Genomic DNA, 15,582 nt, shown 5'->3' with positions numbered 1-15,582 from the left:
CTTCTGCAAGCAGCCAAGCACCGCGTCCATAGGGCATGCTGCATGCAATGCACCCTTTTGGAGGTCCATTGATTTGATACCATTCGACTCTGCGCCCAGTGGTGACAGCCAATCCAATCCAAGCACTCCTGCTCGGTCGTTAGGAAGATCTGCCCCTAAAATAGCAAATCAGCCTTGGATGGCAGCTTGCCAATTTCTGCAAATCATCATGCCGTCGGTTGAGTGTCGAGTGGAGTACTAGTGTGCAGTGGAGCTGAAGCTGCCCCGGGGCAAACAGGACCATCAGACGTGCCCCGGAACACGCCAGCCGCACACGTCCCGCCTCCAGCTCCACCATCATCGACCTCTCCACCGCGAGGAGCGGCGTCGCTGGCTCGCTGGAGAAAAGGGCCGGGGCCAGCTCGTGTACATAGCCTGCCAAAATGATCTCTCGCTTTCCGCTATGCCGCCTCCTGTGCCAGTGCGCTCGCCGGAGAAAAGGCCGAAAGCGAAACGGAGCGGCCGATCCGCCATTGGTAGGTTGTGGCGATAGGCCCATGGTGGCCGTGGTGCGCGCGCACCCCTGCATATATAATGGCCGCGAGCGCGGCCGTGTGCAAGGCGCGAGGCGCGCGCGCGCGCGCCACCGCGGCGCCGACGAGGAGCCAGCCGGGACGGGACGCGCTGCTCTGTGCTCGAGCGGCCGCGGCCGTGCTTGGAACGCAACGCGCGCTTCCACGTGTCGTCTGCGACGCGAGCGATTAGTCAGTGGAGCGCGAAGAGCTCCTAGTGGTAGGCACGCTCGCTCGTGAACGTGGTGGCGCCGCGTAGCCCAGCCCGGCCGGCGACGTGCCGTGGCATCGCGTACACAGCAGTACGCTCTCTAGTCCTGTGCCCTGTGGGTGGGTAGTGGGTACAGGTGCTCGACGGCCTACAGGGCATCTAGCTCTGCTCCACGCGTTGGGCCGGGACGGGTGGTGGTGCTGGTACTGTGGCCGCGGCGCAGGCGGACTGGCGGAGCAGCAGCGGCGTTGACGCCGGCGGGGTCGTGCCGTCGTGGGCGCTTTCGCGCCCTCGCTTTCTGCCTTTGTGCTGGGTCGCGGTCCGGTGCACAGTGCACGCAGCACGCTGGTGCAGGTCCCCCCATGGCATGGATGGAAGGAAGAAGGCGGGCGGCTGGATCCGCGCGGGATCGGATTCGTATTCGTCAAACCAAATCCACTCGGGCCGTCGGGCGGGCACGCGGATGCACGGCCACCCGTCGTCGCCGGCCGCCGGCCGCCGGCCGGGTAGATGCACACGTCACCATCAGCTCGAAGCGGGCCTCCGCCTCCGCCTCCGCCACCGTCGCCTCCCCGCCTGGTGTTTCATGCATGCTCTCGTGTCGGCGTCACGCTCACGCACGCTATGGCTCGGGGAGTTGGAGGCGACGGCCGCGGCACGCACTGGTTGGACGGTGGCCTGGCCTCTGCGGTTCTTCTGTGATGGACCATGGGTTGGCTGGGCTGCGGAGCGGGAGGCGCTTGGCGGGCTGCGCGGAGCGGAGGCAAAGGAGACTGGGCCGAGGAATGGATTCGGCCCGGCGTATGCCTTGCGATTTAATTTGGTTTGTTCCGAATTTCAAAGTGTGCGTACAAAACTACTCCCGCCCGTCAAGTTTATGTGACAATTTCCGACAGGAAAGTTTCACCTACATGTAGTTTTTTTAGATTTATTGCGTGAAAATTCATGTGAAAGTGAAATGAGGTATTATGATTTTCCGTGGGGCGAAACCGAGAGAAACAAGAAGAGGAGATGCCATCAAGTGACGAACTAAGGCATGAAAGATAAACCAATGTAGATACCATTTTTCTAGCCACCAGGCTTCACATCAGTTGGTGTCAAACGAACTGCTTACAAACAGTTTACACAGAAAGGCTTATCTATTGTATTTCAATGCAATAATATAGAACCGTATTTGACATCACATCGTAATGAGTGGAAATAGAACCGTATTTAACATCACATCTGCCATAATGAGTGGAAGTGTGGAACATGGCAAATGGTTTTATGCTCTAATAAATACTTGGAATGTTTCTATAAAAAAGTTAATTTACTAAACACGTGTTAGTCATGGGAATCTTATTGGTATGGTGCAAGTAGAAATATATTTTAAACCTAATAAATCTAAAAAACTTCAAAAATAGTCTAAGAAACATTTATATTATGTATAAAATTATCTTAGTAGGATAACAACATGTAGCTTAGTCTTTAATGCCTGCTTTTTACTACTTGAAAGCTGGCTTGGCTCTCAGACCAATTAACTTGACACCTGCTTAGTTCTTTTTCAAAAGATACCGCTCTAGGAGTAAGCAATGGAGCATGGCCGTGTGAAGCAGACAGCTCTCTCGAGAGTCGCCTATGATTGCTTACACACTCTACATTACACCATAATTGTACTCTCTCTCCAAACAAGCAACGGATTGAGCAACTAGCGCGAAAGCTGTTGAAAATCTATATAATGCCATAATAATAAAATAGCTCCGTAGGCAAATCTTTGATCGGTTGTTCGTCCGCCGTTTATGAAACTTAGGATGGTTTCAATGATTCTCAAGTGATCTCCTAACTCATGGCTTGTAGGTTTGCAATCTACGTGTGGCGCGAGTTGGTCAGCGACTCAGCTTGTATAGAGCTAGTGTGCTGAGTATATCCAGTCTGAAAAACTTAGGGTTTGATTGGTTTGCTGGTCCAACCTAGCCTAGCTCGTACCGGCCAACCAAGCCCCCATTAGGCTTTCTCCAACCATTCCCCCCATCCAACTCCCCCCAAACGTACTATTTACTATATTTTACTACCTCCCTCCAAAAGATTCCTCCCCCTATAACTCATTCTCTCCAACCATTCCCCTCATATCTATTCCCCCTATATACTATCACTCATTAACTAACTATTTATTTACGTTTTGAATTTAAAAAAATCATACAATATTTGTACTGTCATAATACGCATTATCATCGTGTTACGAGGCTCAAACGAGATTAATATCGCGAAGAAACGGTGTAATTAGAGACCGATCTCCTAACTCATGGCTTGTAGGTTTGCAATCTACGTGTGGCGCGAGTTGGTCAGCGACTCAGCTTGTATAGAGCTAGTGTGCTGAGTATATCCAGTCTGAAAACTTAGGGTTTGATTGGTTTGCTGGTCCAACCTAGCCTAGCTCGTACCGGCCAACCAAGCCCCCATTAGGCTTTCTCCAACCATTCCCCCCATCCAACTCCCCCCAAACGTACTATTTACTATATTTTACTACCTCCCTCCAAAAATTCCTCCCCTATAACTCTTCTCTCCAACCATTCCCCTCATATCTATTCCCCCTATATACTATCACTCATTAACTAACTATTTATTTAATGTTTTTGAATTTAAAAAAATCATACAATATTTGTACTGTCATAATACGCATTATCATCGTGTTACGAGGCTCAAACGAGATTAATATCGCGAAGAAACGGTGTGATTAGAGATATAGTAAGAGTTGAAACTCACCCTATATATAGGAGGAGTTTCAACTCCCCCTGTATATAGGGGGAGCTGTGGGGGAGCCGTTGGAAGGCTCGCTCCCCCCCCCCCCCCAAAGCCCCCCTACGCAAGGTGGGGGCAGGGATACGGGGTGCCGTTGGAGAACGCCTTAGCCAGGCTTGGTGAGTAGCTGATTGGTTACCTGTTTGTGCGTGGCCAAGATCTGTACAGAAATTGATTGTTTGGCTTGCTCTGTGTACTTCTCTGCACCACTGAGCCGAACGGCATGTGCTCTCGCGCCAGCCAGGCTCGCTGGAAACGCTCGTTTCGAGCGTATCCGCGGAGCCAGGCTGCGGCACTGATTCTGCATCCCACGAGCCAGGCCCCGTTGCTGGTTCAGTCATGTAATCAAGTGCAGCTCGCATCTCGGGAACCTGCCCAGCTTGCAACCACCCATCCAATCATCCCCTTGGTAAATGAGTACTCCGTCCAGTAAAATTTGCAATGGTAGAGTTCAAATTTGTCCAATTTTTTTTACAACTATAGCAGTAGTAGGTCCTACACAAGCTATCATATCAAGTGGGACCCACACAAGACCATGGCCTTGTTTGGTTTGGGAAGGATTGTAGCACTAGTGGTACAAACTTTGACCATTAATTATGGTGTCAAACAAAGTCAGTTTACAAAACCAACTTCAAAACCCCCGCGCTAGTGACCCTGAAGAATATAATTACCGTCATTAGATTCGTCGCGAAAAGTTACAACCATCCCTAAAAAGGTTTTGCAAATAGACTTCATTTAGTGTTTCATGCATGCGAGATTCTTTTTTCGGAATGTATGCGTGCTAGAATTCTAGCATTGCCGAACAAGGCCACGTGCCCTCCTCACGCTGGCCACTGCCCTTCCTCGCGGATGTCTCTCGAACAAAAAAAACAGAGACCGCAGACCATTTTGGTATGTTCCACAGTGTTCTGGCCAAAACATGTGCCAATTTGGATACTGACACGTGTAATACCTCCCTCCGAAACCAGCTGCAATGCAAAGTTCTGTGCAATGATTATGAACATGTCAAATCAATTTATAGGGGTATTATGGTAATTTGCCATGTTTCATTGGTACCCTCTTCGGTCTTACAATTACAAATTTTAGTGGACGGAGGGAGTAGCTAGATTTTAGAGCCATTAATGGCTGAGGAACCTCTAGGAGTATGGCTGGTCAGATTACCCGATACCCGAAGTCCGAACCTGATAAATCCAAACCCGAAACCGAAAAACCCGAATCCGATAAACCCGAACACTACTTCGGGTACCCGAAATTATTTCGGGTAAATCGGGTTTAGGAGCCCGGTACCCGAACACCCGAACAAACCCGAGATTCCAATCAGCTCAGATATTTACTCGGCTCTTTGTCCCGTCTCCGAGCCTTCCCCTCGCACGTCCCGCCCTCTCCCCCTTCTCTCTCTCGATCCCGATCGTGGCGCCGCCGCTCCCACCCCTGCCTCCGGCGCCGCACCCGGCGGCCGCGCTCCCGAGCGTTGTCCGCCCCGGCCCCCGCCACCCCCTTACCACCACCCGCACAGAGGTTGCGAGGCCGCCGCTGGTGACCGCGGCGCGCAGCCCTCTCTCGCCCCCTCCCCATGTCGGCGCAGCGGAGCGGAGCGGCCGCGGCGGGGCGGCCCGCGCGCGTGCGGGGGCACGACGGCTTCCCGCACGTGCGAGGCAGATTGAAGGCAGGGCCGCGACTTCCAACGGCGAGGCGGGAGTAGCCGCGTCCAGCCGGCTCCGGTGCGGCGAGCGGATCTCGGGCTCCGGTCATCCCCTCCCCTCCCCTCCTTGTGCCGACCCCTGCCGCGTAGCTCTGGCAGCAGCACGGCGGATCGAGGGAGTGTAACATCCTATTTTTCGCCACTAAATAAAAACTTATTTTATTTCGCAATCATCTAATTAATTTAACTACAACAAACAACAATATGATTTTACATGCATGACATTAGTAAAAAACGTGAGTAGGCAAATCATTTTCTTTGCCCTCGCTTACAAGTGTACTCTCTCCCACTAGCCAATAAGCTAATTCATTATCTTTACTGAGCACTCTCATAGCCCAAGTCCTAATACAAACACTTACAAAAGGGCCCATTCCTTTCTTAAATATCTGCACGTGCAGCCTCAAAAGCAAACCAACCCACGCGCTTCCCTCCCTGCACAAGTAAAGCTGTCTTCTTCCTCTCTCCAGAAGCAATGCACGCATGACCCTTTCCAGTAGCTAAAGCACACCATGCGGGAAGCAAGCTTGCCAAGTCTCTTCCCATGGACGCCTCTCGACCTCGCCGTACGTCACCATAACTCTCAGTCCACGGGTAGTAGCACCTACCCACCATCACTCGCATCACGACGGCGAGGCCAACCACCTCAGCTGTTGTGCCAGTCGAGTTGTTGTCGTCCGTCGACACGCCTCGTCGAGCAAGTTGACCTGTCCAGAGAAACGTCACAATGCCAGACTTGGACACCACGCCGCCGGACTAAGAAGACCTGAAACGACACCACGACGCGGTGAGCAGCAACTCCGGCAAGCCCGCGTGCGCGCGTCCGATTCGAGGACCAGACACTCGCCGCAATCAACGCCGGAAGGGTGCCTCACCATGGGTCGCGTCGTCCTGCCGAGCATCGGAAGCCGTGGACGCGCTGTGCGGTGGTGGTCGAGCACAGTACACCGCCGAGATTTTTGCCGTGCGAACCGCCTTTGCTGCCTATAAATCGAGCTGAGCCTCGCCGTTGCGTCCGCACAACTCCCAGCCACTGCCGTTGCAGCACACAGCCCGAGCCGAGCTCGTCTTCCTCCTCGCTCCAATTTCGTTTTCCCCTATTTTCGTACAGAGGACAAACCACCCATCGATCTCCTCGCCGAGGCCCGCACCCGTCGATTCGAGTAGCAGGTGAGCAAGCCGAGACCTCCAGCTACCTCCCGACACCGCCCTCTTGGCTTCTCCCTCCCTCCACCATGCTCACCCCGAGCTCCAGCCAGCCATGGCCGCCATGCCGGACGCAGCTGCCGCCCGCCGTCACCTCGACCCAAATCACCGCTCAAGACACTCTCCCTGTGGTCCGAGGAGCCTTTCCCCTCTCTCCCCAGTCACCCACTCCCCTCTCCCGTATGGATTTTGAACTCCAGTAGCTCCCATGGCGAGCGGAGGAGAGGAATGAGCTCTCTCGTCTGTTCTCCCCCTCGAGCCCCTTCCGTTCTGGACCGTGGCAGATGTCCACCGTAAGCCCAAGTGATAAGCCACTCATCAGCCTTATCCTCCACCTGACCTTGGGCTAATCAATTGATTTGGACCAGCCAATCCAGCGGCCCAATAGCACACGCAGAGCACCAAAACACCTCAGCCAATCACGTGAAGCTCCTTCTATTTATGTTAAGTCATTTTCAGGATTAATTAAACATCCAATATTTCAACTACAATATCTCACTCATGCCAACTCCGATTCCATTGATTCTTCTTCCTAAATTCATCTAAAATCAAACTCTATTTAATGCAACTATATTTGTGTATTATATTGATGAATATTTGTCTGGTATGTATGTTTGTTTTCACGTGACGACGAAATAGAACCGATTCCGGAGGAGAATCCGGAGGAACCAGGAGATCAGGAGACCGCCGCCACCGACGCGTACGAAAGCGAATGCAAGTCTCATCGATCCTTTACGTTGACCATGATTGATCCTAAGTGAGGTTAAATAAAACTTGATAGACATAGGGATGACATGAGATGAAACACTGAGAGACTGAGAGAAACCACTGAATGGAGCCATGTTGCATGTTGATTTACTGCCAGACCTGCATGTTATCAGATCTTGTTAAATGATGAAACTGGGTTGATAATGAGATCAGGGCAGTACGGGATGTGTTGGTGCATGCGCTACCGTGGTGGTAGACATGCGACCGAGCTCTGTCGTGGTGACATCTCGGGTTTGGATGGTTATGGTTGCGGCTGCCCTGATGAACCTTAAGGACCGTGTGTTGTGGTGCCATCTCACCTAACCTACTTTCAGTACGACCACATGAGTTTGTATGGGCAAGCCTTAGCCTAATCCCACTGGCTAACCTGGTAGTCGTCTGTGGTGGTTATGTTTGGGGTGAGACCTGGATTGGTCAAGACCCGGGGATTTGTGGGCGACTAGTCGGGGTTGAGTCACGGCTGGGTGTCGGCTATGACGGAGCCGTCTCTGGACGGTGAAGTGCGTGTGGGTAAAGCGTACAACCTCTGCAGAGTGTACAATCCATTCGAATGGTCCGTGTCCTCGGTTTGGACAGGTTATGGTGTGGACATCTCAACTAGTTGAGCCACCTAGCCTATGAGATGGATGACTGGTTGGGTTACCTTTAATACTACATTTGTTATTTATTCTGGTTGATTAATGGACCTTGGCATATTAATCTGTAACTCCCTCCCCGTAAGGGTGAGGTGGGACTTGCTGAGTACTTTTGTACTCACCCCTGTTGATTTTTCTCCAGAGGATCCTGACTTTGTGCCAGAAGACTACGAGTAGATCGTGTCCACACCCAAGCTGATCGAGTGGAGCCGTGATGGATGAAGAGCTAGTCCTACATGTCGCTATGCTAGTTGTTATCCTATGGTTGTTCTGTGTAGCTTTGTGTTGTCACTTTACTCCTCATGAACGTGTTAAATAAAGCTCTGTATGACTCTGGACTCCACTTGATGTAACATGTATTATGCCGGAGACCTTATTCGGTAATTAATACATGGTTTAGCCTTGATCTTCGGGTCGGGGCGCTTCAGGTGGTATCAGAGCCATGCTTGGCTGTAGGACGCGAACCGGTAGTAAACGATGACCGTAGGAGCCCTAGGATGGTCAATCCTTGAAAATATATTACTCTTTAAACTTTATCCTTGTTATGCTAACCCTACCCTTGAAAATCAGATGGCGGATGACTGGACCACCACCTACTGCATCAACGAAGATGGATTCCCCAGGGTGCTTTATGCTGCCACGGTGCGACTTGGTATTCCGGAACGACCGGAGTACGTGGGTCGCGAGTTCGTGGAGCATGGCACCGAAAGTTGTGAGGTCACTATCCATATTGGTGCCAGTGATAAGTACTTGGAGATGCAACCCTGGAGCATCACCAGCCACTGGAGCCCGTATGCCGTGACACCATTCAACTTGCAGCTCGCAAGGCGCTGCGGTACCTGTGCCAGATGTTTGAATGGCACTTGGGTTCCACCCCCATGAAGTACTTTCCACCACTGGACCGTAGCCGTCCTGCTTGGGCGGCGAGGATCCGCAACCTGGAGAGCCCCGCAGGGACAGAGAAGAACCCCACAGTTGTCGCTATGTCTGGCTATTTGCTTAGCCTCGACGATTTGTGCGACCAACTGCATCAGCATGTGAGAGATTTAATCCAGCGTGCTGAGGAAGCGGAGTCCCGTTAGCGTAGGGCTAAACTGGCCGTAGCCCAGGCAGAAGCCCGAGCAGCCGAAGCTGAAAGCCGCCTTGCCATGGCCGAAGAGAACCTTAGGGAGCAGGCAGATCGCCACAGTCAGCTCCTTAGGGGTGTCTACCTAGTGGACCGTGCCAAGCGCAAGGAACGCCATCCCAGGACTGCCGCGGAGCTGCCAATCCTAGAGGGAATTCCGCTATGTTCCTCGTCCCAACCACGCAGGAGGATTTCTGAATCAGTGCCACCCACGCCTCCCGCATCTCCCCGAGATCCCGGAAACAGTGACCCCGAAGACCGTGTTGTAGGGTTCAGTAGTCGAGTCGTCCCGGCCGACCCTTAAAAGTCGAGCCGCGTTATTGTAATCTGTCGTGTCATGTATCCCTGCTTGTTTGAATGAATGCTTGTGTGGTGCTTGAATGATTCGTTTGTGTTGTGTGCTATTATACAAATATACCCAGCATTATACTAGGGGAGTCACCTAATCTTGCCCTCCTTGACCGTAGATGTCTCGTCGTTCGAGCCGAGTCCAGGGACTCCATGCTCAGGAAGACGGTGACGAGGTCAACCCGAGAAACCAAGCCCCTCTGAATGTAGCCCCTGAAGCACCAGAAAATGAACAACTACCGCTGCTACCTCCCCGTGCCCCAGCACCCATTGATCTGGCAGCCATATTACAGCAGCAGAACCAACTCCTTCAAGTTCTTGTGACCACTCTCACAGCTCAAGCTCAAGGCAATCTTGGCAACAATAGACCTGCAATGCATCATAATGGCAATGGCAGCAGAATTGCAGATTTCAACCGCTTGCAGCCACCTAAGTTTGGAGGATCTGATAACCCTATTGAGGCAGATGATTGGCTGCGAGAAATTGAAATGAAGCTTGAAGTGGTCCATGCAGATGATAGAGACAAGGTTTTGCTCGCAGTACAGCAGTTAAAGGGACCAGCCCTTGCTTGGTGGCAGAGTTACCGGGAAATAAATGAAAACACTAATGAGATGGTATGGGCTGACTTTGTCAAGATCTTCAGAGAACATCACATTCCCAGCAGTGTTATGAAGCTCAAGAGGGATGAGTTCAGAAAGCTTCGTCAAGGTGGTATGACTGTGACAGAGTATCTTCATAAGTTCACAGAGCTATCTCGTTATGCCCCAGAAGATATCAATGATGACGAGAAGAAGCAAGAAGCTTTTCTTGGTGGGCTTAACCCTGAAATCAGGACCTTGGTTGAAGTCACCACCCACAGTGACTTTAATGCTATGGTCAACAGGGCCATCACCACTGAGAGAAACAGGAAGGCAGAGCTCAGTGAGCGCAAACGTCGGTTTGAAAGCAAGAAACCCCAGCAGTTGGAGAAGTTTCAGAGGACTCAGTATCCGGCTCACTCAGGCCCGAGGAGCCAGGGTGCCTTTTCATCCAAAACGCACCCCGGTTCTTTCCAGAAGCCAGCCCAATCGGCTCCTGTTATGAAGACCCAGAATACCCTCCGTAACCAACCGTCTGGTGGAAGTCAAGTGACCGATGCGAAGACCTGTTTCCACTGCCGCGAAGCCGGACACTACAAGGCCAACTGTCCGTATCTCAATCAGCCCGCCCCTTCTGTTTTCTCCAACTCTGTTCAAGGACCAAAGCAGCCGACTGGAGCCAACCGTGCAACACCAGCTAAGAGCCAGCAACAGTCCTTCGGCAAGGCAAAAGTGAATCATGTGAACGCTGAAGAAGCAGAGGATGCACCAGGAGTGATTCTCGGTGAGTTTCTGGTCCAATCAGCTCTAGCCTCAGTGCTTTTTGATTCTGGAGCGTCTCATTCCTTTATATCCTCCCACTTTGTAGAAAAGCATGACATACCTACTATAGCCCTTAAGAGGCCGCTAATAACACGTTCGCCTGGAGGCCATATACCTTGCCACTTAGGTGTCTTAGATATCCCTATAAACCTAAGTGGGGTAGTATTCCTTGCCGACCTAGTAGTCCTTGCTTCCAAAGGGATAGATGTCATACTCGGTATGGATTAGCTCACCAAGCACCGCGGAAACATAGCCTGTGCTGAGAGAGCGGTGACAGTCACCAACCGCCAAGGGTTAACAGTCACATGCCAAATCCAGCCTAGCCTGTCAGACTCCATGGTGAACCACATCCAAGCAGAATCCCCAGAAGATGTGCCAGTGGTTCGGGAGTTCGCAGATGTGTTTCCAGATGAATTACCCGGTATGCCTCCAGAAAGAGATGTTGAGTTCACTATTGACTTAGTCCCTGGAACCAATCCTATAGCAAAGAATGCTTATCGGTTAGCAGCCCCAGAGCTTGCCGAGTTGAAGAAGCAGCTTGAAGAGCTTCAACAAAAGGGATTTATTAGACCCGCTGCTTCTCCGTGGGGAGCCCCAGTGCTCTTTGTGAAGAAGAAAGATGGAAGCATGAGACTTTGTGTGGACTACCGCGACCTGAACGCAGTCACCATCAAGAACAAGTACCCTCTGCCTCGGATTGATGACCTGTTTGATCAGCTGAAGGGAGATAAGTTCTTCTCCAAGATAGATCTGAGGTCAGGTTATCATCAGCTCAGAGTGCGACAAGAGGACATATCTAAGACAGCCTTCAGGACCCGTTATGGCCAGTATGAGTTCACAGTGATGCCTTTTGGTCTGACTAATGCCCCGGCCTTTTTCATGACCCTCATGAATAAGGTGTTTATGGAAGAGTTAGATCGGTTTGTCGTGGTATTCATAGATGACATACTGGTCTACTCTAAGAGTGCTGAGGAGCATGGACAACATCTCAGAATTGTGCTGGGAAAGCTCAGAAAACATCAGTTGTATGCCAAGTTTAGTAAGTGTGAATTCTGGTTGCAAAGAGTCAGTTTTCTGGGTCATGTCTTAACAGCTGAAGGTGTTGAAGTGGACCCTAGAAAAGGTCAATGCAGTATCAGAATGGAAGCAACCAACCTCAGCCTCGGAGATCAGGAGTTTCTTGGGATTAGCCGGCTATTATCGGAGATTTATCGAAGGTTTCTCTAAGATAGCCCGGCCTATGACCGAGTTGCTCCGGAAGGACACAAAGTTTGTTTGGTCTGAAGCTTGCGAGAGAAGTTTTCAAGAGTTGAAGAGGCGACTAACTTCTGCCCCAGTGCTAGTCTTGCCAGATAATCAGAAGAGCTTTGTCGTTTATTGCGATGCATCCCGACAAGGATTGGGTTGTGTGCTTATGCAAGAAGGAAGAGTTGTAGCTTATGCCTCAAGACAGTTGAGAACACATGAGCAGAACTACCCCACCCATGACTTGGAGTTAGCCGCAGTGGTGCATTCTCTCAAGATTTGGAGACATTATCTGATTGAAAACAAGTGTGAAATCTACACGGATCACAAGAGTCTGAAGTACATTTTCACCCAGTCGGATCTCAACCTTAGGTAGAGAAGATGGTTGGAGTTGATCAAAGACTATGATTTGGAAATTCATTACCACCCTGGAAAGGCCAATGTGGTGGCTGATGCGCTCAGTCGTAAAGCATATTGCCATCACTTAGTCACACAAGCCCTAGAGCTGAGTGAAGAAATGAGGAAGTTGAACCTAAGGGTTGTACGCCGCTCTTGCAACTATAACCTTAGTGTCAATCCCGTCCTAGATGACCAGATAAAGGAAGCTCAGATGGAGGATAAAAGATTGGTATGGATTAAAGGTCGCAACAGTGAAGGCAAAGCCCCATATTTCAGAGTAGATAAAGATGGAGTCTTGTGGTTCAAGAAGAGATTATGTGTGCCTAAGAAAGGTCATTTCCGCAGGACCATCTTGGATGAAGCCCATAACTCAGCTTATTCCATTCACCCCGGCACTACGAAAATGTACCTGGACCTTAAGGAGAAGTATTGGTGGAATGGTATGAAGGGGGGTATCGCTCGATTTGTCGCTCATTGTGATGTGTGCAACAGGGTTAAGGCAGAGCATCAGAAGCCCAGTGGATTACTCCAGCCGTTGCTGATCCCAGTATGGAAGTGGGATGAAGTTAGTATGGATTTTATCACCGGTCTACCAAGAACCCAGAGCGGTCATGACTCAGTTTGGGTTATTGTTACCGACTTACTAAAGTAGCACACTTCATCCCAGTGCGTACCACTTATGGAGGTGATAGATTAGCCAAATTATATATTGAGCGTATTGTGAAGTTGCATGGAGTACCTAAGAGGATTGTGTCAGATAGAGGCACCCAGTTCACTTCGAGATTCTGGAGCAGGTTACATGAAGCACTTGGTACAAAGTTGGACTTCAGTTCAGCCTATCATCCTCAGACGGATGGCCAGACCGAAAGAGTTAATCAGATCCTTGAAGACATGCTAAGAGCCTGTGTTCTTACTTACGGTAAAAATTGGGAAGACAGTTTGCCATATGCAGAGTTCTCTTACAACAACAGCTACCAGTCAAGCTTAAAAATGTCGCCGTTTGAAGCCCTCTACGGGAGGAAGTGTCGCACACCTCTCATGTGGACCGAAGTCGGTGACCGCATTATTGAGGGCCCAGATTTTATTAAAGAAGCAGAAGACAAGATAGCAGAAATCAGAGAGAATCTAAAGGCAGCTCAATCCCGCCAGAAAAGTTATGCCGATAAAAGAAGACGTACTCTCAGCTTCGAAGTTGGAGACTATGTGTACCTTAAAGTTTCCCCAATTCGCGGCACACGCAGATTCCAGGTACGAGGAAAGTTGGCTCCACGTTACATTGGATCTTTCCCAATTATCAAGAAAGTGGGAGCGGTAGCCTATAAGCTTCAGTTGCCAGCAGAGATGTCAGATGTACACGATGTATTCCATGTGTCCCAACTCAGAAAGTGCCTGCGAGTACCAGAAGAACAAGTGGCCCCAGAAACAATCGACCTGCAAGATGATCTCAGATATCAAGAGGTACCAGTGAAAAATTTGGACACTGTGACGAGAAGAACCCGCAACTCAACAGTTAGAATTTGTCGAGTTCAGTGGAGCAGACATTCGGAAGCAGAAGCAACTTGGGAAAGAGAAGACGCACTCCGAGCCGAATTTCCTAGTCTCTAGTAGTTTAGCTGAATCTCGGGGACGAGATTCAACCTAAGTGGGGTAGGTTTGTAACATCCTATTTTTCGCCACTAAATAAAAACTTATTTTATTTCGCAATCATCTAATTAATTTAACTACAACAAACAACAATATAATTTTACATGCATGACATTAGTAAAAAACGTGAGTAGGCAAATCATTTTCTTTGCCCTAGCTTACAAGTGTACTCTCTCCCACTAGCCAATAAGCTAATTCATTATCTTTACTGAGCACTCTCATAGCCCAAGTCCTAATACAAACACTTACATAAGGGCCCATTCCTTTCTTAAATATCTGCACGTGCAGCCTCAAAAGCAAACCAACCCACGCGCTTCCCTCCCTGCACAAGTAAAGCTGTCTTCTTCCTCTCTCCAGAAGCAATGCACGCATGACCCTTTCCAGTAGCTAAAGCACACCATGCGGGAAGCAAGCTTGCCAAGTCTCTTCCCATGGACGCCTCTCGACCTCGCCGTACGTCGCCATAACTCTCAGTCCACGGGTAGTAGCACCTACCCACCATCACTCGCATCACGACGGCGAGGCCAACCACCTCAGCTGTTGTGCCAGTCGAGTTGTTGCCGTCCGTCGACACGCCTCGTTTTCCCCTGTTTTCGTACAGAGGACAAACCACCCATCGATCTCCTCGCCGAGGCCCGCACCCGTCGATTCGAGTAGCAGGTGAGCAAGCCGAGACCTCCAGCTACCTCCCGACACCGCCCTCTTGGCTTCTCCCTCCCTCCACCATGCTCACCCCGAGCTCCAGCCAGCCATGGCCGCCATGCCGGACGCAGCTGCCGCCCGCCGTCACCTCGACCCAAATCACCGCTCAAGACACTCTCCCTGTGGTCCGAGGAGCCTTTCCCCTCTCTCCCCAGTCACCCACTCCCCTCTCCCGTATGGATTTTGAACTCCAGTAGCTCCCATGGCGAGTGGAGGAGAGGAATGAGCTCTCTCGTCTGTTTTCCCCCTCGAGCCCCTTCCGTTCTGGACCGTGGCAGATGTCCACCGTAAGCCCAAGTGATAAGCCACTCATCAGCCTTATCCTCCACCTGACCTTGGGCTAATCAATTGATTTGGACCAGCCAATCCAGCGGCCCAATAGCACACGCAGAGCACCAAAACACCTCAGCCAATCACGTGAAGCTCCTTCTATTTATGTTAAGTCATTTTCAGGATTAATTAAACATCCAATATTTCAACTACAATATCTCACTCATGCCAACTCTGATTCCATTGATTCTTCTTCCTAAATTCATCTAAAATCAAACTCTATTCAATGCAACTATATTTGTGTATTATATTGATGAATATTTGCCTGGTATGTATGTTTGTTTTCACGTGACGACGAAATAGAACCGATTCCGGAGGAGAATCCGGAGGAACCAGGAGATCAGGAGACCGCCGCCACCGACGCGTACGAAAGCGAAGGCAGTCTCATCGATCCTTTACGTTGACCATGATTGATCCTAAGTGAGGTTAAATAAAACTTGATAGACATAGGGATGACATGAGATGAAACACTGAGAGACTGAGAGAAACCACTGAATGGAGCCATGTTGCATGTTGATTTACTGCCAGACCTGCATGTTA

The 15,582-nt window shown here is 50.4% G+C and overlaps 1 protein-coding gene across 1 annotated transcript; it reads left to right on the top strand.

Annotated features, from left to right (window-relative positions):
- The first annotated feature begins 6,225 nt into the window (after positions 1-6,225).
- LOC120688665 lies at positions 6,226-10,950 on the top strand. The gene is made up of 2 exons (XM_039971060.1): positions 6,226-6,409; positions 7,085-10,950. The coding sequence occupies exon 2, from the start codon at positions 9,442-9,444 to the stop codon at positions 10,948-10,950; it is 1,509 nt and encodes a 502-aa protein (XP_039826994.1). The 5' UTR covers positions 6,226-6,409; positions 7,085-9,441.
- The last annotated feature ends 4,632 nt before the right edge of the window (positions 10,951-15,582 follow it).

The sequence above is a fragment of the Panicum virgatum genome, chromosome 9N, assembly GCF_016808335.1.
Source record: "Panicum virgatum strain AP13 chromosome 9N, P.virgatum_v5, whole genome shotgun sequence".
Taxonomy (NCBI): domain Eukaryota; kingdom Viridiplantae; phylum Streptophyta; class Magnoliopsida; order Poales; family Poaceae; genus Panicum; species Panicum virgatum.
This window is presented reverse-complemented; position numbering and strand designations above follow the sequence as displayed.

What these genes read in the sequence shown, in the direction of transcription:
- LOC120688665 (XM_039971060.1), top strand. Translation starts at nt 9,442, where the DNA reads ATGTCTCGTCGTTCGAGCCGAGTCCAGGGACTCCATGCTCAGGAAGAC.